This window comes from Vespula vulgaris, chromosome 10 (genome assembly GCF_905475345.1).
Source record: "Vespula vulgaris chromosome 10, iyVesVulg1.1, whole genome shotgun sequence".
Classification (NCBI taxonomy): Eukaryota; Metazoa; Arthropoda; class Insecta; order Hymenoptera; family Vespidae; genus Vespula; species Vespula vulgaris.
This window is the reverse complement of record NC_066595.1, coordinates 1,218,218-1,240,470: the sequence shown is the minus strand read 5'-3', so window position 1 is coordinate 1,240,470 and position 22,253 is coordinate 1,218,218. Positions and strand designations below refer to the sequence as shown.

Genomic DNA, 22,253 nt, shown 5'->3' with positions numbered 1-22,253 from the left:
TGTCAACATATATAAACAAAATATTAACGAATGTATGCATATTTTTCTATACGCGTAATTAATCGAATTAATAAATTAACGATATCAATATTAGATCTAATATCACATATTATTCGTATAAATAATTATATAAAAAATATCGAATAATTATATATAGTAACTTTACAAGGCATATGACAACGTAGTAATAAAAATTGAACACATAGAAATGCGTATTTCAAAGAAGTGTATAATTTAAAAAAGGCGCCATATTCACGAAAGTTCTTAATCCCTTGTTAATAAGCTTAGTGGTTATGTCGAGCTTATAATTAGGGAGAATGTATCACAATAGTTCCATTCCGAAAAAAATTCTTTGTGAAGATTTATATTTGCAATACGAAAAGTTAATAAAAGACAACATTTTTATTATTCAAAGGCAAAGTTTTAACTTGAGGAATTATTTGTTACGTCGAAAGAAGGAGATCGTCCAAATTATTAGGTTATTTTTCTAAATCAGGTAAGAACAATTTTTGTTCTCTCAAAATCTTAATCCCATTATTCACGTGTCTAATAGAAAACAAAATGATAATGAGGAACCAATAGAATTGAAAAAACTGCGGGAAATTTATGATAAAGTACAAAAAGGATTAATATCGATCGAAGAAGATTGCGATAAATTTTGGGTAGAAATGAAATTAGATTTGTTATTAGAAAATAAGAGTCGATCTGAGCCTTTGTTAGACAAACTTCCGATAAAAATAAAAACGGCTTACGAAGCATGCAAAAATGCTTTATTGGAAAACGATGAAAATATTTTGTCATTGGAACGTTGTCATTGCATATGGAGAAATGTATCTGAATCGGTTATAAACGATGGGAAGATTAGATCGGAAAGATTAGATCTTTTACCCACGAAATTCGACGAAACTGACTTGAAATTTAAGCAGGATTTAATGGAATTACGAACCAAAGTGTTTTCTTTAGTCAACGACAAAATAGACACGTATGCCGTATTTAAATCTTTGCGTTAATATTATAACAATTTCTTTTTCTTTTATCACTACAAAAAATGATATATATATGTATGTATATATATATACAGGCGCGCGCGCGCGCGTGTATGTGTATGTGTATTATACAAATATTTATTATTAAGGATTTGTCAGGGAACAGAAAATGCAGTTTCATCCATGCAAAAAAGTTACTATCAAATCATTAAAAAGTACAAACGTTCGTCCACGTCATTGGACAAAATAGATTTATCACATATTCAAGCTTTGAGATATATCGACGGAGAATTAACGAAAAACGAAGGATGGTCTAACGTTCTCGATACCACTGGTAAACAACTTAGATCGAAATGGTACCTAGTTGTTTCCCCTCAAATAGAAAAAATATTGAAGAATCGACGGATATATTCGCTTCGTTTGGATCCATCAAAGGTCTTTAATTTTTTGCTATCTATACCTGAAAGTGGAGTACACTTTAAATTGTCGAAGAAAGATCTACTTGTTTTATTGCGAGACATTTCCGAGGAAGGGCCTTGGATAACGAGTTGGAAGCCTCAATTAAAAACTCTTGATAAAAAGAAAATCGCCGCCATTTTGATACAATCCTGTTGGCGTGGTTATTGGGTAATTAGTAATGCTTACGTTCTCCGTTAATTAACGAACGAATTTATTTTAATAATGAATTTCTTCCTTGTAATCTAACAAGGTCCGTAAACAATTGAACGAATCGTATCGTCGTTACATAGCAGCTAGCGTATTATGGTACAAATGGTTATTCGAAAAACACAAACGCGAGATATATGCTATTCACTTGAAAAAAATGCTCTTGTCGCTGGACATAAGTCGAGTATTCAACGAAAAATTAAGCAAAGAGTTTCACGACTTGATTAAGTCTCCACACGTGATAATACATCTTCCATCGATTGGTCATTCCATTAACATTCGTCAAACGTACTCTCCAAGATTATTTAATATTTATCAGCATTCAATGATTTTGAGACTCTCCTTTCTACGTAATCAAATGTCTGAGTTTGTTTATATTTTACCTGTCGAAATTACGCAAGATTTACTATCTATGTACGTTGATATAATCGATTCTATCATTTCACAAGAACGTACAGCGAATCGCGTAACGTTTCTTGCTCTTTCACAAGCTAAGACGTTCGAACGTACACACATGAATGTATCTAGGATTTTACATTGCTCGGAAAGCACCTTAACAGCTATCAAAAAAAAGATCAATGAAAAACCAGCGTATATTTTACCTTGGATCGTTGACGAATGCGATCTTAGAATATCGGACTATCTTTGCGTACCTTTGTTAGGGCCAGATATGATACTACAACAAGAATTGTTAAATCTATCGAAAATGAGTGAAATAATCGAAAATCTTGGTTTACCACAACCGGCTCATTCCAAAGATATACGAGATTATACGAAACTTTGCGCCAATCTAGCTGAACTAATCGTATTAAACACTGACGTTTGTTTATGGCTGATCAGGTTGAATTTCGGTATACACAGCAAACACTATGGTGTATTTTTGATCAATCACATTAGTATACCATTCATGCCTACGATCAGAGAAATAAGAAAACAGTATGGCGACGAATGGATAAGTAATTCTCATGTACGAGAAGAATATTTAAATGCCTTGTTAATTCATTTACCAAAAGTTGTCTCCATTGTAACGAGTTTCAACAAACTCTGTTATAATTCATGGAAAGATTTTTATAATCACATACAAAAGCTTGGATGTCTGTTGCAAGCTGTACCACATGAAAAAAATTCAAGTACCATATCTGCAACACTTTTTATTCCAAATAAGATTACTAAAAGACCTATCAAATGGACCGGTACTTCGAATAAAATACAATTAGGTATTTCACGATGAATACTTTGCAAAATTTCTCTTTTAAATTTTAATATTAATAAGACTTTTCTTTTCTGCAGACTTTAACCTTCCATTGTACGCTTTTATGATACCACAGACAACAGTGAATACAGAGGTTTTAAATCCAAATATAAATAAACTTGCTTATGCTTTGCAACAGCAAGGCTACTTTGGATATTTGACTGTAGATTGTTATTGTTATTTCGATAATAACAAGGAGAAGATGGTTGTATTATTACTCAATATTCATCCTTATTATTCTCACACGCAAATGTACGTTGATTGGATGAAATTTGTCATCGATGGTTCTTACAAGTACGATCTAATTTGATCCCAGTCATCTTTATTATCTATTATAATATTTATTAACTATTAACGCTTGTTACATTGTATAGTTCTACGACAAATACTTTTAATGGTAATATCGTTGTACGGGAGTATTCTAAAAAAAAAATAATAATTTCGTCGATATATGATAAACAATGGGACGAAACTACTGAGAGAACTGCATTAGTAATTTGTGAATTATATCACGTCAATTTGCCTTCTTATTCATGGCCCAAATTGAAGATTCTCATGGAAGATATTGGAGTATAAACATAATTTTTTCCTTTCCGTTTTTACGAACATCAACGATTTCTTCATACTACTCTATTTATTTTAGATCGTTTACGAAGCTAGAAAGAAAGAAGGTTCTCATTTTTTTTTACACGATAGCGATAAAAAGAATACTGGGACTATGGTGATCGTTACGCCCAACATGGAAATGACATTATCAAAGACGTATAATATCTTGAGAAAAATGTGTCACGCTTTGTCAATTAAAAAAAAGTCAGAATCGAATATGTTGATTGCAGCTAACTTTTTTGAAAAATTTGCTTTAAATTATTCCGATCAGTCTCATGAACCATGCAAGTGAATGTTAAATGCAAATAAATGCTTATCACATTTGAATCGTCTTATTTAAACAAAAGAGCAACATTTTGTATATTTTCATGATAATACAATACGACGGACAGGAGGTTAAAACAATTTAATAAAGAATCGTGAAAAACCTTTCAATTAACAATTTTATAAATTAGTACAACGATATATTAATTTTCATATCGCGATATTAATGGAGAATATTTATTTTTTATCACAAAATCAGGCAACAGTACCGGCGCCCATTAAATTTATGATTGGTGGAATAGCTGGGTAATTAGTATTTTAATAAATGTAGCATAAATAGATAAATAGCAAATTGAATAAAAAAAACAAAACCAAAAAAAGGATAGAAGTTTTATACGATTTAGATATAATTTTGTAGGACATTAGAAAAAAATAATTTCTTTATTTAGGGTAACGGCACAATTAGTGACACATCCGACGGATGTTGTGAAACTTCGGATGCAAATGACGAACAATAGTTTCGTACACACTATACGTGAAATTCTTAAAATGAAAAATCCTCGTAGGTTTTACGATGGATTAAGTGCAGCTCTTCTTCGTCAGATAACTTATACTATGACCAAATTGGGAATGTATTCGACAACGTTGGAATATTGGACGTAATTGTTCCTATATTACTTATCGGACATATGTTATTAGTGTTTTACATATATACATGTACATACATACACACATATATATGTGCTAAGTAGAACAAAATTATTTTTAGGACTCATTTTGGACGTCCTAGCTATGGTGGTATGATTAGCATTGGAATGTTGTCTGGCATCACTGGTGCTTTTGTTGGGATACCTGCTGACGTTGTACTTGTACGAATGGTAGGCGATGTTAAATTACCACCAGGTAAACTTCAATTTAAATTTTACATAAATCACTGAATTTTTAAGTAACCAAATGGTTTCTGCATTTATATAGAAAAACGTAGAAATTATAAAAATGTTTTAAGTGCTCTTATGGATATATCCAAAAAAGAAGGAATTACAGCATTATGGAGAGGTACTATACCTACTCTTGGAAGAGCAGCTGTTGTCAATGGTGTACAATTGGGTACATATAGTCGAGCGAAATATGCGTTGTTAGATACCGGTAGATAAAACATGCCTCTCTCTATCTGTCTCTCTCATATCTCGTTCAGCATTCCTCGAATCCTGTTTCACGATGAATTTTTTTCAGGTTATTTCGTAGATAATTTAGGGACGCAATTTCTAGCAGCTAATATTTCCGGTTTTGTCGCGACTCTTACATCTCTACCGTTAGACTTAGCGAAAACAAAGTTTGTAGTAAGGATAAATATTAGCAAGATAATATTATATATAGATTATCTTATAATATCATATTCTTATATTTATTTTTAATAGAATACAAAATTGGATGGGACCATCGAACCCACCAGGCATGATTAAAGTATTGTTAAATACTAGTAAACAAAATGGTGTTTTTTCATTGTGGCGAGGATTTTTAGCTTACTATACGAAGGCTGGTCCTACGACAATAATTACTATGCTGTGTGTTGATCAATTACAAGCGTTATATCTTCGTATTTTCACTTGAATTTATAATTATAAAAAATGTGTATTTATGTATATACCACACGAATAAATTAATTTATTTTACTTCGTGTTATACCGTTAAGAAACGATTTCAATTTAATGCAATGCTTAATATTTATAAGTCATGTATATAATGAATTTGAGTTTCTGGAACAATTTTTGTACAACCGCGACGAACTCCAATTCTTCGTTGTTTCACTTTTTTCGGTGAAGTGGGTTTATTTATTTTTCTTGGTTTTATCAAGCCCATTTCCTCATTACATTCCTATTAAAAAATAACAAATTAATTTTATTTCGGTGTTGTTTCAGTGTCAGCTTAATTAATTAGTAACATAGTGCATTAATACCTTGATCGCTTTCAAAATGGGATAAAGCGGTCTCACTCCTTTAGATTCATCTAAAACTTGTTGATTGTAAGACAATACTCTTTTGTTAATTTGTTCTATAGCCGCTTTTATTTCATTGAAATCATCGTCGAGTTGTTTCTCGTGTTTACGTTCCTCTCTTCGTAATTCCTAAATAAAAATACGTTTATTTTTATATCTTTCTTAAATCGTTTTATCGTAATTTTTCTTACCATATGCTTTTGTAGATCTTTAGCATAATTAATTTTTTTATTCCTTTTCTCTATTAGATCTTCTAATTCTACTTGCTTATTATATTCGTTTCTTTTAAATCTCTGCAATGTTTCCCACGTTTGAATCTCTTTCTCTTCCTTCTTTTCTTTTATTTTTGCAGCTTCAGCTTGACATTTGTCTTCGATTATAATAGCTCTTATCGCAGCCTCGTGATCCTTCTGTTTTTTTCGTCTTTCCAATGCGATTGCTTCTATTTCATTGACTGCCTTTTCGAAATTCTCTTTTTCTTTCTCGGCGTTACGACGACTGATGAGAGACGCGAATTTTTCACCTATCGATATTATACTTGATTACAAAATTATACAAATTTTCTAAGAAATTTGGTAAAAATCTTCTTACCTATAAGATTTGCTCTGTCTTCTCGGGATTGCTTTTGATTTTTAGCTATTTCTTTCATCATCTTTTTTATTCGAGATCTTGATCTATTGTATACGTCAACCGCTAGATCTTGTAACTTTTCCTCGCGTTTATTTTCAAGCTCGGCACGTTTCTTCTCATCGATCGCATTTTGTAAAACTTTTTGCATTTCTTTCTTTCTTTTCAGTTCCTATATAGAATTTTTTGAAGTATTTATATATTAATAAAAAAAAAATATTGTCTGCTTAGAAAACTACTGTATCTAAGCTTACTTCTTCAGCTTGACATTCTTTTATAAGTTGCAGATCTCTATTCATATTTCGTTGATCTTGTATTCCTTGCTTTAATTCTTCATTTTCTTCTGTCTCTTTGATCTTAGCATTTTCTTCGATTCTTTAAATTCGTAAATGAATATATGTACGTGTATCTGTCTTCGTATAAATTTAATTATTTATTAATAAGTTAGAGAACTTACTGGGTTTTTAATTTTTTAGTATAAATTTCCATTTGCATCGTACGTTCTTCCGCTTTTTCCTTCTCCTCTTGCTTATATTTTTCAACGTCATTTTTAATGTGCTCTATGTATTCAGCTTCTCGTTGATCATCTAATTCTTTAATAGTCTTTTGAAAGTCAACTTGAGCGTTTAATTCTCTGAGACACTAGAATGAATAAGATATTGATTATCATATAGCGTGAAAAAAAAATCATATTAAAAATGGGATTACAAAACTTAGGAACCTAATTGATCTTCTTGCTTGCTTTCTGTTAATTACAAAAAATTATATTGCAGACCTAAGTCTTGAATCCTTTTTTTTCCAACAACCTTCTATATACCTCCGATGCGAGCAATGCTCCATTGATCCGTCTGCACTGTGGTTGTTTGTATAGAAGTAACATTCGTGCTTGTCGTACTACTTCTGCACGTTTAGCTTCATTCTTTATTGACATGTCTTTAACAAATTGTATTCTTTCTGCTTCAGCTTTTCGACTTTTCGACAACAGTTCTTCTTTTCTTCTCTTTTTGATATTCTATTGAAAATATTTATATGATATTTCTATAGAGATTTGTATTATGTAAAAAAAACATTTTTTTTTTAATTTTTTAAATCAAAAAAGGATAATAAAATAAAAGAATAAAAAAACAGAAATATAAAATAGCCTACAAATATATGATACCTCTATAGTATTGTCCCATGTCTTGGACATTTCATAAGTTGCCTTCTTAATAGCATTCAATTTCGCTGCTGCTACTTCCCTTTCTTCAGCCAATCTTTGCGGCTGATTAACGTAATCAACGAAGCGTTGAAAAGCGCTTTCAGAGGCTATCAATGCCAGTTTCCTCTCGGATATCTGTGTACAATGTTGTTATGTTATTTAATACGTAACAGAGACTCGTCGAGTTTCTTTAAACAAGCTTACTTTAGTATTTTCTAACGTTTGTCCAGGCTCCAAATGATACGTTGAATGCATATCCGGTTGAATTATTTTTCTTCGAACCATCTTTTATGAACAATTGATAATATATATATATATGTATAACTTGAAATAAAATAATATTTTTTAAATACTGCAAATGTGTCTTATAGAAAAAAAAAATCAAAAAAGAAATTGTGTGTGTATGTAACGATGATCCGTTCTTAATAGAACGTATTAGAATCTTACATGTTTGACCAGTTGATATGGAGACTCTATGGAAACCAAATAAATGCGATCAATACCATTCGTCAAAGATATTTATAAATACTGTATTCTTCTCGTTCGATAATTTTGATATTTTTCTTTTCATTATTTACGATCGAGTAATATCATTTCGAAACGATGATAAACGATTAATTTTAATTAATTGTCGTTATACTCAATGTAGATATAATAAAATAAAAAATAGATCGATCGATTAAAATCGTACTCATTAAAAGTGATATTTAAAAATTTCGAGAACGATGTTTTCCCGCTCTTGAAAACTATAATTAATTAATCCATATAAAGATTGGTAATGATAGTAGAACGGCTATTGGACGATCTACTTTGCCGACGTAAATAAACGCGCTCGTAGTTGTTGGTTTCTGTAATTGGCCGCAAGATGGCTGCGGAGCGCAACCGTACACCTGTAATGACAGCACGTGCTAAGAGACGACTATAAATTGTGATCGGATAGTTTCCCGCTTTTTAAAGTGCTACATTTTGGCTTGTGGAACATTGGGAAGGATAGGACGTGTCGTCGAACGTGGTAAGATCGTTGGAATATACGTAATTTAAGTTAGATCGAAATAAGAAGTCGATATTAAATCGAACGCGTTTGGCACGTGTGCGTTGGTCCGGCTAAGTAGCGTGCGATCGTTTTTCGATCGACGATTAACCTTGAAGGGAGCTCGTGCGTTTGCCGCGCATTCTCAACGAAAGAGAGAAAGAGAGAGAGAGAGGTCGTCGAACGATGATCTATTATTTACGAATGGACAACGATCTGATCGTTTTCGTAACGTTATTTGTGTCGCGATCGTCCGTGCTACGACGAGTCTGTGCCGATGTTGCTAACCTTAATCGTCTTCGGGCGTCTTCGAGTTTCTTGGCGCGCGTTAGAGAGAAAGAGAGAGAGGGAAAGAGAAAGAAAGAAAGACGAGAGAGAGAGAGAGAGAGAGAGAGAGAGAAAGAGAAAGAGAAAAAGAGAAGGAGAAAGAAAGAAAGAAAGAAAGAAGGCGCGTGGCGCGTTTCGAGTCACGTCTTGCGGCTCATTGGTCGGATCTTCGACTTGTTCGACCGGTTACGACGAATCAATAACTTATCGCCTCTCTTAGGTCTACGTTCGGCGTTAACGAGTGTTCGCGAATTTTAACGAGGTTAGCGCCGCATCGCGGCTTAAGCCAGCCTACCGATACACTACTACACTGTTACTATTGCTGCTGCTGCTGCTGCTGCTGCTGTTGTTGTTACTACTGCTACTACTTGTGCTGCTGCTGTTGTGCTACTTGAATCTTTCTCATCTTTCTTTTTCTTCCTTTTCTTCTTCTACTTCTTCTTCATCATCATCATCATCATCATCATCTTCTTCTTCTTCTTCTTCTTCTTCTTCTTCTTCTTCTTCTTCTCCTCCTCCTTCTCCTTCTTCTTCTTCTTAGTCTTTTTTTCTTCTTTTTCTTTTTCTTCTTCTTCTTCAAATGTTGCAGATTGCCGCGATAAAACGCACGACATCCCGCGTATTTTCGTATCGCGGAACAAATAGACGTTTTTCATTGGCCCAGTTCTCGTTAAACAATACCTCGTAAGCGTTTCAAATTGGACGGTTGAAATTGATGTTTCGTCTTGGCACACCGCCAAAACGTCCTATTGTAATGCGAGAGTGTTACTAAACATAGACATCGTGTCGTATGTATTTCAAAGAAGGGGAAGTTTATCATGGTGCCACGGGCTAGTAAATAAGGGAGAGATTTCTTTGATCGATCGTCGTCGAGATGTTGGTGCGGTGAGTTGGAGGTGTAAATTTCGTCGGTTCGTGCCATCGCGAAGAGTGTTGTTCGTTGTAATAATATAATTCGCTTTCTCTATCTCTCTCTCTCTCTTATCGTAAAGTCATCATCAGTCATTGTACGAGTGTAATCGAGCGTATTCATAATTTACTTTGATATCTCTTTTTCTCTCTTTGGAAGTCATTCATGTGAAAGTGTTTCGAGGTTAGATATCGCGCTTCCCTTTTTTTCTTCTTCTCTTCTAAGGTCAGTCGATTTTAGGATGAAATTATATTTCAAGGTTATATGTATATACACACACATATATATATACATAGTATATATATATATATATGTATATATATATACATATGAGCGTGAGTTTTTTTTTTATATGCGCATACTAATACAGTGCTATTTCATTTCAGAAACAGAGGAAACGATAAGGAATGAATCATTCGGATTCCATGGAAGTGTCGTAAAGTAAGTACATTATAATCAATGTCACTTCGATTCCGCAATTTTTATCCTCGTTATTTACTCGGATAATTGTATGGATGGATGGATGAATGCATGCATGCATGCATGCATGAATGCATACCTATGTACACAAGTACGTATATACCTTGTTTACGACGAGAGGATCTATTTAACTCGAGTATATCGATTTCATTAATTTGAATTTTCGATGCAATTTATTGTCGACTTTATAATTATTGCTGCTTTCTTTGTTTCTTTTTTATACATTTTTTCCCTTATTTTTTCTTTTCATTTTTTTTCTTTCCGATTAAAAAAATAAAAATTAATGAGCTATGGTTATGATACGACGACGCCATATTGCGACGATCACGTGATAGGGAAAGAGAGAGAGAGAGAGTGAGAGAGAGAGAGAGAGAGGGAGAGAGAGGGAAAGCAAGGTTTATTAATGCAATGTTTATAACCTAGAAGTTGAATAGACGTGGAAACATGTTTATTAAAACTTTAGTATCATTTTACTATCTCTACTACAGTAAATATCACAGGTACACGTTTCTCTATCACAATATCCTCCTCTCAATCGAGTTACGTCGACGTCTTTTTTATTTTCTCCTTTTTTTTTCTTCCTTTTTTAAATCTTTAATTTAACACGCATATCTCATAAAACGATTATTTATTAACAATAATGAAAAAGACGATCTCAGAAGCCCGATGCCTTAACGCTTTGACGGAGGAGGAAACGCATATACAACAGACGTTTTCATCGCGAGTTAATTTGTGCAGTCTGTTTCATCGATCGTATTTGTTTTTTTTTCTCTCTTTAACGTCAATCAAAAAGTTTTAGAAAAGAATTTAAGAATCAATGCATCTCGTTACATCTATTTACCAAAGAAGAAAAAAAAGAAACGAAAAGAATTAGCGCATTGGAAACAGAATGCACTTATCCGGGCACAAAAATCTTCGATCTTCGAAAATTTTTTTCGCGAGGAAATCGACTAAATAAACAAGATATGTATTTCGATAAAAGTATGAAACAAACAATAGAAAAATCTAACCATCGGGATTATGTAAATTAAAGCTTCAACCGTGGCTGCTTATTACCGCATCACGGTCAATTATTTTCATATATATATATACATACATACACACGCACATATATATGTATATATATATATATATATATATATATATCGAGATCTTAATACTTTCTTCGATCTTATACGAATCGATTAACGCGAAGGAGAAAGCTCAGGTCTTCAGGTAGATTTGTTCGTATTACGCGAGAATAGAATATTCGAAAGAGGACATCACTAATCGAGAAGTCTTTCGTTTCGTGTTGTCTTATTTCACCGATACATTTGGAGATCTTGGTTCCGTCATCGGTTGATGAACGATTTTGTTTTTCGTATTATCGTTCGTTCTTAGAAATACTCGAACTTCTTTTTCTTCCTCTTCTTCTTGTACCTTTTCTTTCTCTATTGGAAGCGAGTCATCTTGAAACTCTTTTCTCAAGAGAAAAATAATATAAAACTCTCGAGAGTCTCAATTATCCTCGTCTATCGATTATTCCGAGATCATCCGTATTAAATCACAGATGAAATTGCACCAGAACCGTCGCACCGCGCGAAGAGAGATCTTTGTCATTCTCAAGCGTTTTTCTCGGTCTCACGTTGAGAATTATTTAGGCGTGGCTCTTCTCTTTTTCTTCCTTTCTTCTTCTTCTTCTTCTTCTTCTCCACCTTTTTTTTTAATTTTTTTTTTCAAGAGAAATTTCGACGCCAACGCGAAAAGTTTCCCTTCGCTTTTACCAGGGTCTCCAGATGGTTTCGTCGGATTTAGCGACTCGTAAGAGACCCTCCGCGAGATGATGGCTCTGTTGGGGGATGGTATCGACGTCCGTCCTTACCGGAGATGGTTGACTGGAGGCCGGTGTAAGAGGCATCGAATATTCGTCGGAACTGAGTTCGCTCGATGAGGAAGGCGAGGATTGTGGTGCAGCCACGTGGATGGTCAACGGTCCGGTTTTGTCCATCGAATTTAGTTTGTGTCCAAGATGGGTCATCAATTTGGTACCGAGAGCTACGTCGACGCCAGGAGTTGCCGCGAGACAACGGCTAACTTCGTTAGCGCAATGCGTGTAACCGGCTCTGAAACGATCAGCATCTATCACCGGATTCGCTGATAAACGTTGCTGACGCTGAAGTTTGTGAAGATGGCGAACGGTCAATTCGAGGATATCCGCTTTCTCCAATTTTGCTACGTTTTCCCCGTCTCCGGCTAAAGCCGTCACCATAAGATCCTTTAGCTCGTCCAAGCAACGATTGATACGTGCTCTACGTTTCCGTTCTAGCATCGGTTTCATCACCTGTAATTTCAAGGATAAAGAATTTTTATAGCTTAACTATCGTTTCATCTATGAATATTTAATACTCGGAGGAAAATTTTCATTCGGATTATTTCATTCTTGGAAGAAATATGACACCTACCTTTCTGTACTGATACGTCCTCGAGATAGGCTGTTCTTGGCCATCGACCATGATGATTTGCTCGTGCATCTGCATGGTTAATCCCTTATCGCTTCTTTCAACGTTCTCACAACACCAATTTGCAGCACTTTATATAGTATATATATACTATATATATAATATATATATATGTATATATATATGTATCTACTCGATGTGTACACTCAGTTTTTTATTGTTGCGTACAACAAGTAACAATAACAACACACTGTTTCGTCGAACTATTTGATCTCTGTCGAAGAGAAAAATAGATAGACGGATGGACAGATAGATGGATAGACAAATAGACAGACAGATGGACAGACAGAAAAACTGAATCGATAGAGAGCAAGTAAATCGGTCGAGCGAGTCAGTCCGTGATCGGTTAAAACGCGGCTCTCCTCGTCGACCTTTCTGAACGATCAGCGTGATTGTGGTGGCTGGTGGGTTCGAGGACGGCTTATATAGCCACGGGCCCCTGCACCAGGGAGGTAAAGGGGCGGCAGCAGGGACCGTGGTGGGGGCCAGGCCTTCCGTGGGAACGGTCCGTAGAGGTTGGTTCCCAAGCAAGCACACCACCTGTAAGCGGCAGCTGCCAGACACGCGCCCACACCAAGCCATCGTCACCGTTCCTTCGTCCTTCTCGCACCTACCCGCATCGCCTATCTCTCTCCTCCTCCTCCTCCTCCTTCTTCTTCCTTCTTCGTCGATCCTCGTCTCGTGCGCCATGGTATGCGTTCTTTCTCTCTCCCTCTTTCTTTCTCCCTTCTTTTCTCTCTCTCTCTCTCTCTCTTTCTCCCTCTCTCTCTTTCACGAGCGTGCACGCTCGTACGGAAGAACCAGACCGACTATCTCCTCGTCCTTGTCTGTCTCATGCAAACAGGAGACTCTCCGTCCTTCTCCTTTTTTCCTTCTTTCCTTCTCGAGCTAGCAAGAGAGGGTCCCCCCTGACCACCGTTCTCCTTCCTCCTCCTATCGTGATTTGCTATCTCCCTCTCTCTTTCTCTCTCTCTCTCTCTCTCTCTCTCTCTCCCTCCCTCTCTTTCTCTCTCTCTTTTTCTTCCTCATCGGAGCGAAGCGTGCTGGGCACAAGTCCGGCGTCCTCTCGTGAGATCGCGATCCCACCGACTTACACGGCACGTTGCCTCTCCCAATGACGCCAATGCTGATGCTGACGGTGGCTCGCCGACTGCTGATGGTGGTTGTGGTGGTGGCGATGGTGATGGTAGTGGTGGTGGTCCTGATACTGGTAGAGTCGTACTAGTAGTGGTGCTCCTTTCGGTGTTTGCTCTTTTCGTTCGCAAGAGTACCGCCGCCACCAAACGATCTTATCCGTTTGTACGGTCAGATCGATCGATCATTTTCCGCTCATGTTAATGCGCGAAGGCGGCATGAATCGCGAGCCCGCAAAGATAACGATGCTTATCCTTGATAGCGAGGAAGAGGCATCGCTGCCAACTACCAGCCCACTATTCGACGATGACATCCCTAATTTGCTGTTAAGCGAAATAGATCAGACAGAGAGAGAGAGAGAAAGTGATTGCTTTACGGGATGACAATTGATTCTCTTCCGAAAGAATTGATCCGTTCGCTTTCCATTGATTTTCTTGTTTTTTCTTACGCTATTTCATTTGCACTCATTATTATATATCAATTATTTCGTTCTTTTCATTCTTATCAAATCGTTACATATCATATATCTTATTCTTTTTACATTAATCATCGTTATCGCTTGCGTATTATAATTAGGAAAAAACGAACGAAAAAGAAATGAAAAAAAATGTGCTAAAATATATCACGTTTATGCAAGGTAGTATTTTCGAAAAATTCATAAATTGGTAAAGAGGAGAGGGAAAAAAGTTGGATCGTTGGAAGAGTGCTTCGAGATGCCTAATTTTGGGTAGAGACGGTGCCTGAATTATATCTTTTCTCTCTCTCTCTTTCTCTCTCTCTCTTCGTTCTCTTCTCTTTTCCACATCTCATTTATTTTTTCTTTTTCTTCAGCTTTTTTTCGTTTCTTCTCTTTTCTTACTGTCGAGGCAGATATCGTGCTCGCTTATTTCGAAGGGAGTTCAGAGTACTTAAACGTCGTTCGCACCGAATAATTACGCACGCTTCTTTCTACCTGTTCTCCTTCCGTTCTCGTCTTTCGTCTCCTTTGCCACTGACTTTCTTTCTCTCTCTCCCTCCTTCTCATCCTACATTCGAATACACTTCTTTTTTTTGTCCATCGCTCTCTTAACGATCGACCGCGTCATTAACAACTGGCGTCAGTTCGATAGAGTATGAGCAGATCGCGAGATAAAGTCGACTCGATTCGATATCTCCCTCCTCTTTCTCTCTCTCTTTTTTTCACCCTCTCAGCCTCTTTTTTTCACCTTTCCCTTCATTTTACTCTCCTTCGTCGTTAAAAGAAATCGAACGTTCTCTCTCTTTTTCTCTCTTTTTCTCTCTCCATTTCTCTCTATTGCTCTCCCTTTCTGTTTCAAGTTGAGATCCAATTAAAGCGAAATTGGCGCGGTTCTCTATCCTGTTATTCGATTCCGAAAATTATTGGAGAATCCGAAACTCGCACGTTTCGATTTCTGTCGCAAGAGAATTTCGGGTGGAAAAAAAAGGAATAAAAAAAAAAAGAGCGATCGATAGATACTGCAGCGTTTGCGGGTTGCAGAAATCGATAGGGGAAATTTTCTACGGCGCAAGGAAAAATTGAAAGCAAAATTGAAAGAAGCAACGTTACTTCGAAAATTTGTATAATTTTTTTGTACAATCTATTATGAATGTTTTCATTTGCTTCCTAACGATTGTTACGTCAGATTTATTTAAAGAATCGTCAAGTAATAAGGAAGAATCTACAAAGAGGATCGTAGAAACAAGTCGCACGATATTATAATTAAGCGATTTAAAAGGCGACGGAACGAATCTTCTAGTTTCTCGAATCGATTTTATAATTCGTCTCGTTAATGCCACGATCGGCGTTACACGCAGTCGTCTATTCCAAGAAAGAGAGAGAAAGAGAACGAGAGAGAGAACGAGAGAGAGAGAGAGAAACAAATAGAAAGATAGGCAGATAGAAAGACAGATGGATAGACAGACAGACAGAGATCCAAGCGACAGTGATCGATCGCAAGCGGCAATCGACTGCCGTTCTTGCCGCATTTCTTTCCCGTTTCTAACGAGATTATGTACTTACCTCTCATAAATAATTGATATCATTGATGTGTGTGCGTGTATGCGTGTGTGTGTGTGTCGAAATATATTCGAGACGTGTTATACTTTACATCATGTTTTCACGATTTTCTCTCTCTGTTTCTCTCTCGCTCTTTTTCTTTGATACGAATGATAAGAAAAATCTCACGTTGACGATCGAAAAGGTTTTTCATTTTTATGATCTATAGGATCTTCAATAACTCATGTTTCTTTCTCTTAATTATAAACAAACGGATAGGTCCATAAAACTAGTTGATTGTTTTCTTAGGATTGTTCGTAGAAACGTCGTTTCCATTTCGTCAGTTTTGGAACTATTCCAGTAATAATACGTTTGGACATCTGCATTCAATAAACATCTTTAACAGCCCGTAGCGAGTACATATGTATATAAGTACTATTGAGGATTCTTTTTGGAATTGGAGGCATCCCTAGGGAGTCACGTTCGAGTAATATAAAACCATTAGAGGTCGTAACGATTAGGTCGTAAACGTTGCCGTCGTCTTTATTATCGACTTAACGGGAAGTAGTTATTCGGTCAGTGATTTCTAGTTACTTCCGATCTTTTTGTAAGAATATACGAGCTATGTATATATGTATGTATGTATACGTATATAAGAGTTCAAAATCAATTTTAACAACAACCATGTTTTGGTTATATAAGACGTATATTCTAAAATTACGATGAAACGTAGGTTACATGCTTGTAAACACATACAATTCATCGATCTATGAGTGAAGGACATTTATTAACAAAGTACATATACACGTCTCTCAGCTGTTCGCGAGAACATATGTTAGTAGTAGCGCGAGAGCAGTCGTTTGGCACGTGCCATCGAGATCGCTCGACTTCCTTTTCCCTGTCATATGCAACCCTCGTGCAACGAGGACCGCTCATTTCTCGTTGCACGTGTTGCATTACTAGTTCCTGCAGTTGGGGTTGGTTAGATTGGCGTGTATTTATCTATTTATCTATCCATCTATCGGTATTTTAAAAGTGGACATTTTTTCTGTATCGCTTGAATTTTACGACTCGACGATGATCGAGCATAAAAAAAAAGGAAGAGAAGAAGATGTATATGGCGATAGAGCGTATTCTCGAGCGTTCCTTTTTACGAGTAATCGAGTAATCAAGATATCCACTGGACGTAAACATGAGACTTACCGGTGAACCCCGTGACCTACTCTACGAGTATGGCGAAGTACCTTAACTGTGAACAAGGAAGAAGAGTTGGCGTTGCTTGATGTTGCTTGTGGTAGTACGTAGTAAAGAAAGAAATAGAAGAAAAAGAAGACGAAGAAAACGAAGAGGAAGACGAAGATGAAGACGAAGACGAAGACGAAGAAGAAGAAAGGAAGACGAATAAGGAAGGAGAACGAAACGAGGAACGGAACATTCTCACGGGAGCGTCGGCTTCACCTGGCGCCAGGCGTCCGCACATGCTGCGAGAGAGTTGTTCCTCCTCTCCTCTGCACTTCGCCCTATTTAAATGCCCTTTTCGCCCTCCGTTTAATTGAATAGTGTGCCTACGTGCCGTGGCACGTGCTCACAATACCAAAGCGCACGCCGCGCCGTGCTTATTCCGCGTATACCCGCGTACCTTCTTCTCATCCTCATCCTCATCCTCATCCTCATCCTCATCCTCATCCTCATCCTTCTCCTCCTCCTCCTCTTCTCATTCTCGAAACTCCGCATACTCTTGCAAAGTGAAACCTGAATCTCTTGCCTTCCCGTGACCTTCGACCTTTTCAATTCCACGAGAGACATGGAAGCGCGACCACGGTGAAATCTTTTCCCGCGCTGCTCTTTAACACTTTCTCGTGAGTTTAACTTTTAGGACTCTCGTGTATTCTTCGTCTTCTCTTTTCTTCCCCCTTCCCTCTCCATCTATCTCTCCATATCTTTTTTTTTCTCGAGAGAGAGAAACAGCACGCGTGCGATAACGAGCTATCGCAAATCGTATTCGTTACATTTATTAAATTCTCGTTTGCATATCGAAATTTACTTTATCGTTGGAGATAAGTAAGCAGGAATTACATAAAAATATAATTCAGTCTTGTAAAATAAATAACTTCGAAGAAAGTTTCTCGTAAAATCTCGTGGGAGAAATTTCGCGGATTAGTAGCTTGTCTGCTTGCTTGCTTGCTTGCTTGCTTGCTTGCTCGATCGCTTAACAATCGATGTTCGAATTCCTTCTCTCTTTCTCTCTCTCTTTTTCTTTAGCCGCCGGCAGCCGACGTTGTTGTTCGGCTTTAACGGGGGAAAGGAAGGCGGCTTCGCTTCGATAGGACCTCGAAGGCGCCCTTTTGTGGTCCGGTCTCGGGCCCAAGATCGCGCACGTGCTCGGCTTTCCCACGCGTATATCACGCAGCCGGTCTGTGCTCCTAAAAGAAGGGAGAAGGACGATGAATATACCGTGGGCCCCCATTGTATCGGGCACGGGCCTTAGACACTGGAAATTAAAGATCTTTCTCTCTCTTTCTCTCTTTTTTTTTCTTTTCTTTTTTTTTATCTTCTTCTCCTTTTTCGTGTAACCCTCGGAAGAATGCAACTATGAATTTTGTTATATCCAAGTATATGTAACACTAAGCGGTATATAACGGCGATAAAACAAGCATGAGCGTATAAAACGGTGTGTAATTTGGATTTTACGGTAAAAAGTAAATTGTTACTATTGAATGTAGAGAAGGAAGTAAAGTGAGAGAAAGAAGAGAGAGAGAGAGAGAGAAGAGAGAGAAGGCAATGACATGGTTTCTCTAGACAAGTTCAACGCGTATCTTTTATTTCCCATAAAAAATTGTCTCGATAAGAGACGACCGGTTCTCCTCGGAAACGAACCGTCAAGTTAGAATTTTCACGCTGATTTTACGAAAGTAATCATGGCAGTAGACGAATGTAACAGTGCCTCGTTGATCGTTCATCGGTATTCTGGAAATTATTGAGAATAGTAAGTTTATTTAGACAGCGGGGAAATCGAATCTCTCTACGTTTTCCGTATTTATGTACGTCCGTATGTATACTAAAGATGTATTTACGAGTATATACTTCGTTGCACATACTGTTGTTCGCGAAAGTAGAGAGTAAATTGATGATGAGTCAAGATATCGATCGGTGCATCTTTATCGAATCTCTTTAGAGAGAATTCGAGACGCGATATTCGGATATCAATGATTACAAGACAGTTCGCACGTTCTTTAAATCGATCGATGATCGATCATCGAGAGGATGATTCTTTACGTGATACGTGTATGTGACGTGACGTCGTGCTTTACAGAAACGTAGGATATATGGAGAAGGACCACCTACATGTATAAACCGTTGATCTCCTCAGGTAGGACGATCGTGAAGCCTTATCCCGAAAATTCCTAGGAGGCTGACTCATCGTTTCTCGTCATTTCCGTCTGGTAGATCCTTCTCCACTTTCTCTCTCGATCGTCTTGATATTTCTCTGTCTCTCTCTTTCTTTTTTTTTTACATTCCGATCGACTTAATTCGCCCTCGCGATCTTTTTTCTTGCATTTTTTCTTCTTTTTTCCGATCTCTTTTCCTTCTTCTTTCTTTCTCTTTTTTTTTTCTTTGGTTTTGTGAACGCTGCGAAAAGTTTAATCGAGCATAAGCACGAGCGATCTTTTGGAATAATTATCTTAATTATTCGTTAATAAATTCAAAAGAGAGTGGTGACTTTCGTTCTGAAAATGTTCCGTAGTGAAAATATTGCAATAAGAGGTAAATGATGCGAAAAAGTGAAATAAGGGGAAAGGCGTAAGAGAAGGAAAAAAAAGAGGAAGAAAAAGAGAAAGAAGATAAAAATAAAATCGTAATCGTAATTTAAAGTAGATATATGTGGATTTTGTATGTAAAACTGGCACAGAGTCATCGGAGTATGCATATATGTATGTATATGGAACGGGAGAACGTACTTTGTATCAATTTGATGCCTTTTTCGGAAATTTATTATATTCTTCATTAAATGAAAGGAAGAGAGAAACGACGACGACGACGACGACGACTACGTTTGTTACGATCTGCTTTTGATTACCCTATTCTTTTTTTTTTATCTCTTTCTTTCGCTCGTAAATTCATCGTCCCTCTCCTTTTCTCTTTCTCTTTCTTATATACGCGATAGTCATACGAACAGCGAAATTCGAACACCGAAGTTGCCCATGTAATAAGAGGAAAATAAAATGAGATAAAAAAAAAAGAAAATAATAAAATAAAATAAATAAAATAAAATACAATAAAATGAAAAATAGAAGAAGATAAGCGTCACCGCGAGTAATAGTACTTCGTGATTTCGCTTTAATCGAACCGGAAGTCTTCGTTAAAGGGGAGTATCCGTTAATTGATCCTGCCTCGGTGATCGAACAAAAATATGTACCTGCCGGGGCTTCTCTCGTTCGCGAGTGAGTGAGTGAACGAGTGCGTGAGCTCGAATGAATGAGATTGTGTATGTGTATGTATGTATGTGTACCTACGTATGGGTACATAGGTGCGTGTGTGAGGAGAAGGAATAAGAAGAGGAGAAGGAGAAGACAGATAGAAAGGGAGAGAAAGGGAGGAGAGAGAGAAAGACAGATAGATAGAAAGAGAGAGAGAGAAGCACAGCACATTTCTCGTTCCTGAACTCGGAGATCTAACTACCACCTGCCTCATTTTCCCACGAGACCGGAGCAAACCTTTCGAATACCGATGAGATAGACGAGGACGAACTTCTTCTTCTTCTTCTTCTTCTTCTTCTTCTTATTCATGACGGGGTGAGGAGGGGAGGGAGGGAGGGAGAGAGGTTAGGACGAGAAGGGAGAAAAGAAGAACAGTCGTGGCCTTTGGTAAAGAGAAGAAACGAGATACATAGAGATCTCTTTCTTTCTTTTTTCTCTGTCTCTGTCTCTGTCTCTCTCTCTCTCTCTTTCTGTATCGTATTCTTTCTCTCTTTTTATCTCTCGTACGTGTGCGTGCGCTCCCTTTCGGTCAGGAGGAGGAGGACAAGGAGAGGCGGGAGGGGGAGTTAAAAGAGACTCGCGACGCGATCTTCTTCCTATGGTGGAGCAGGTAGAACACGTGCTGGCACGAGGTGAGTCAGACGCGAGAATATATCGAGACATAATCGCATATTTTTCTTCCCTCTCGTTCCTTCGTTCTCTCTTTCGTCCTTTTTTATTTTATTTTATTTTATTTTATTTTGTTTTATTTTATTTTGTTTTTTTTTAATTGCATTTTATACATACATATATGTGTATATGTGTATATATATATATATGTGTGTGTATTTATGTATATAGTTTCTCTTTTCTTTTTTTATCGCGATCGATAGAGCAAGATATATTTTTAAAAAAGAGAGAGAAAAAGAGAGAAGGAAAAAACGTACGTGACAGTGCATTTCTCAGCACGAATTCAGCTCTGTCTCTTTAGCTTTAGTGGAAAAAGAAAAAGTAAAAAAAAAAATGATAAAGTTAAAGAGATATTTCGTTCGATCGGAGAACGTTGTCGTCGTCTTCGTCGTCGTCATCGTCGTCCCCTCCTCTTCGTTTTCGTCGTGTTAGTCAGCATCGGCCCAGGTATAAAATTAAGGGTGCGTGCTTTTATTTATTTTTTTTTGCTTCAATTTCTTTCAATTCCCTTTTTTCATTTCCATTTTATTCCGCTTATCCACTTTATCGTCGATACTTAATAAAATTTTGTAGATCGCCGAAGAGTCCACGAATATGCAAATAAAGTCGATGGGCTAAATTAAATTCGATATTCGGTAGAATCGTCGTTTCGTCGACTCGCAACTGATAAATCGATTTGGACAGTTGCATTATATTTTCTTTTTATTTTTTATTTTTTTTTTGCAAATGACTATCTCGTTCTCCTTCCTAATCCTTCTATAGATCGATCGACTTTAAAGCAAATGTGTGTGTGTGTGTGTGTGTGTCTTGATATTGGAAAGTGGATAAGTTTAGAGATATCTTTTTCAAACAAGATCTAAAGAACGATGTTAGAATTTTTAATTGGATTCGTTATTGACGTTTCTCTTCATAATTATATTCGAACGTAACTAATGTACGTACGATCATTAGAACCATATTAAATATGTCGAAGAAAGTAAGTAGGGTATATCTCTGAAATGACACGACTCGACTGCGATACGTTAATAATAGGTTTGCGCGAAAATGTTAATTACGAGAGACCAGAATTATATTTTCTTTTCTTTTGATTATATCGTTAAGTTGTTGACGTAATCGTTGCGACGAGTTTCAAGTAT

The 22,253-nt window shown here is 36.8% G+C and overlaps 4 protein-coding genes across 8 annotated transcripts in view; 2 read left to right on the top strand and 2 right to left on the bottom strand.

The window, feature by feature from the left end:
• The first annotated feature begins 1 nt into the window (after position 1).
• Positions 2-5,447, top strand: LOC127066674 (IQ motif-containing protein H-like). Of its 4 annotated transcripts, none has more exons than XM_051000674.1 (9): positions 2-478; positions 554-1,613; positions 1,696-2,869; positions 2,943-3,198; positions 4,224-4,433; positions 4,544-4,677; positions 4,750-4,920; positions 5,008-5,107; positions 5,193-5,447. In XM_051000674.1, the coding sequence occupies exons 2-9, from the start codon at positions 1,170-1,172 to the stop codon at positions 5,383-5,385; spliced, it is 2,682 nt and encodes an 893-aa protein (XP_050856631.1). In that variant the 5' UTR covers positions 2-478; positions 554-1,169; the 3' UTR covers positions 5,386-5,447. The 4 variants fall into 4 exon arrangements, with proteins under 4 accessions (XP_050856631.1, XP_050856632.1, XP_050856634.1 ...); XM_051000675.1 differs by having other exon boundaries at positions 2-496; positions 1,146-1,613; XM_051000677.1 differs by having other exon boundaries at positions 2-1,613; positions 5,008-5,114.
• Positions 5,153-8,982, bottom strand: LOC127066680 (trichohyalin-like). Of its 2 annotated transcripts, none has more exons than XM_051000691.1 (10): positions 8,914-8,982; positions 7,800-7,880; positions 7,557-7,730; positions 7,215-7,409; positions 6,855-7,039; positions 6,652-6,772; positions 6,362-6,569; positions 5,962-6,293; positions 5,732-5,899; positions 5,153-5,649 (listed from the first exon to the last, which is right to left on the bottom strand). In XM_051000691.1, exons 2-10 carry the CDS (start codon positions 7,878-7,880, stop codon positions 5,500-5,502), a joined length of 1,614 nt encoding a protein of 537 aa, XP_050856648.1. In that variant the 5' UTR covers positions 8,914-8,982; the 3' UTR covers positions 5,153-5,499. The 2 variants fall into 2 exon arrangements, with proteins under 2 accessions (XP_050856648.1, XP_050856646.1); XM_051000689.1 differs by lacking the exon at positions 8,914-8,982 and adding an exon at positions 8,043-8,420.
• Positions 8,983-9,281: 299 nt separating this feature from the next.
• The window catches only part of LOC127067091 (uncharacterized), a 148,966-nt gene continuing 135,994 nt past the window's right edge, over positions 9,282-22,253 (top strand). The window contains exons 1-2 of the mRNA XM_051001620.1: positions 9,282-10,087; positions 10,249-10,303. The gene's annotated coding sequence lies outside the window, so the exon portion shown is untranslated. The remainder of the gene's footprint in view (positions 10,088-10,248; positions 10,304-22,253) is intronic.
• On the bottom strand, positions 10,769-13,468 carry LOC127066691 (enhancer of split mgamma protein-like). The gene is made up of 2 exons (XM_051000713.1): positions 12,784-13,468; positions 10,769-12,662 (listed from the first exon to the last, which is right to left on the bottom strand). Exons 1-2 carry the CDS (start codon positions 12,856-12,858, stop codon positions 12,102-12,104), a joined length of 636 nt encoding a protein of 211 aa, XP_050856670.1. The 5' UTR covers positions 12,859-13,468; the 3' UTR covers positions 10,769-12,101.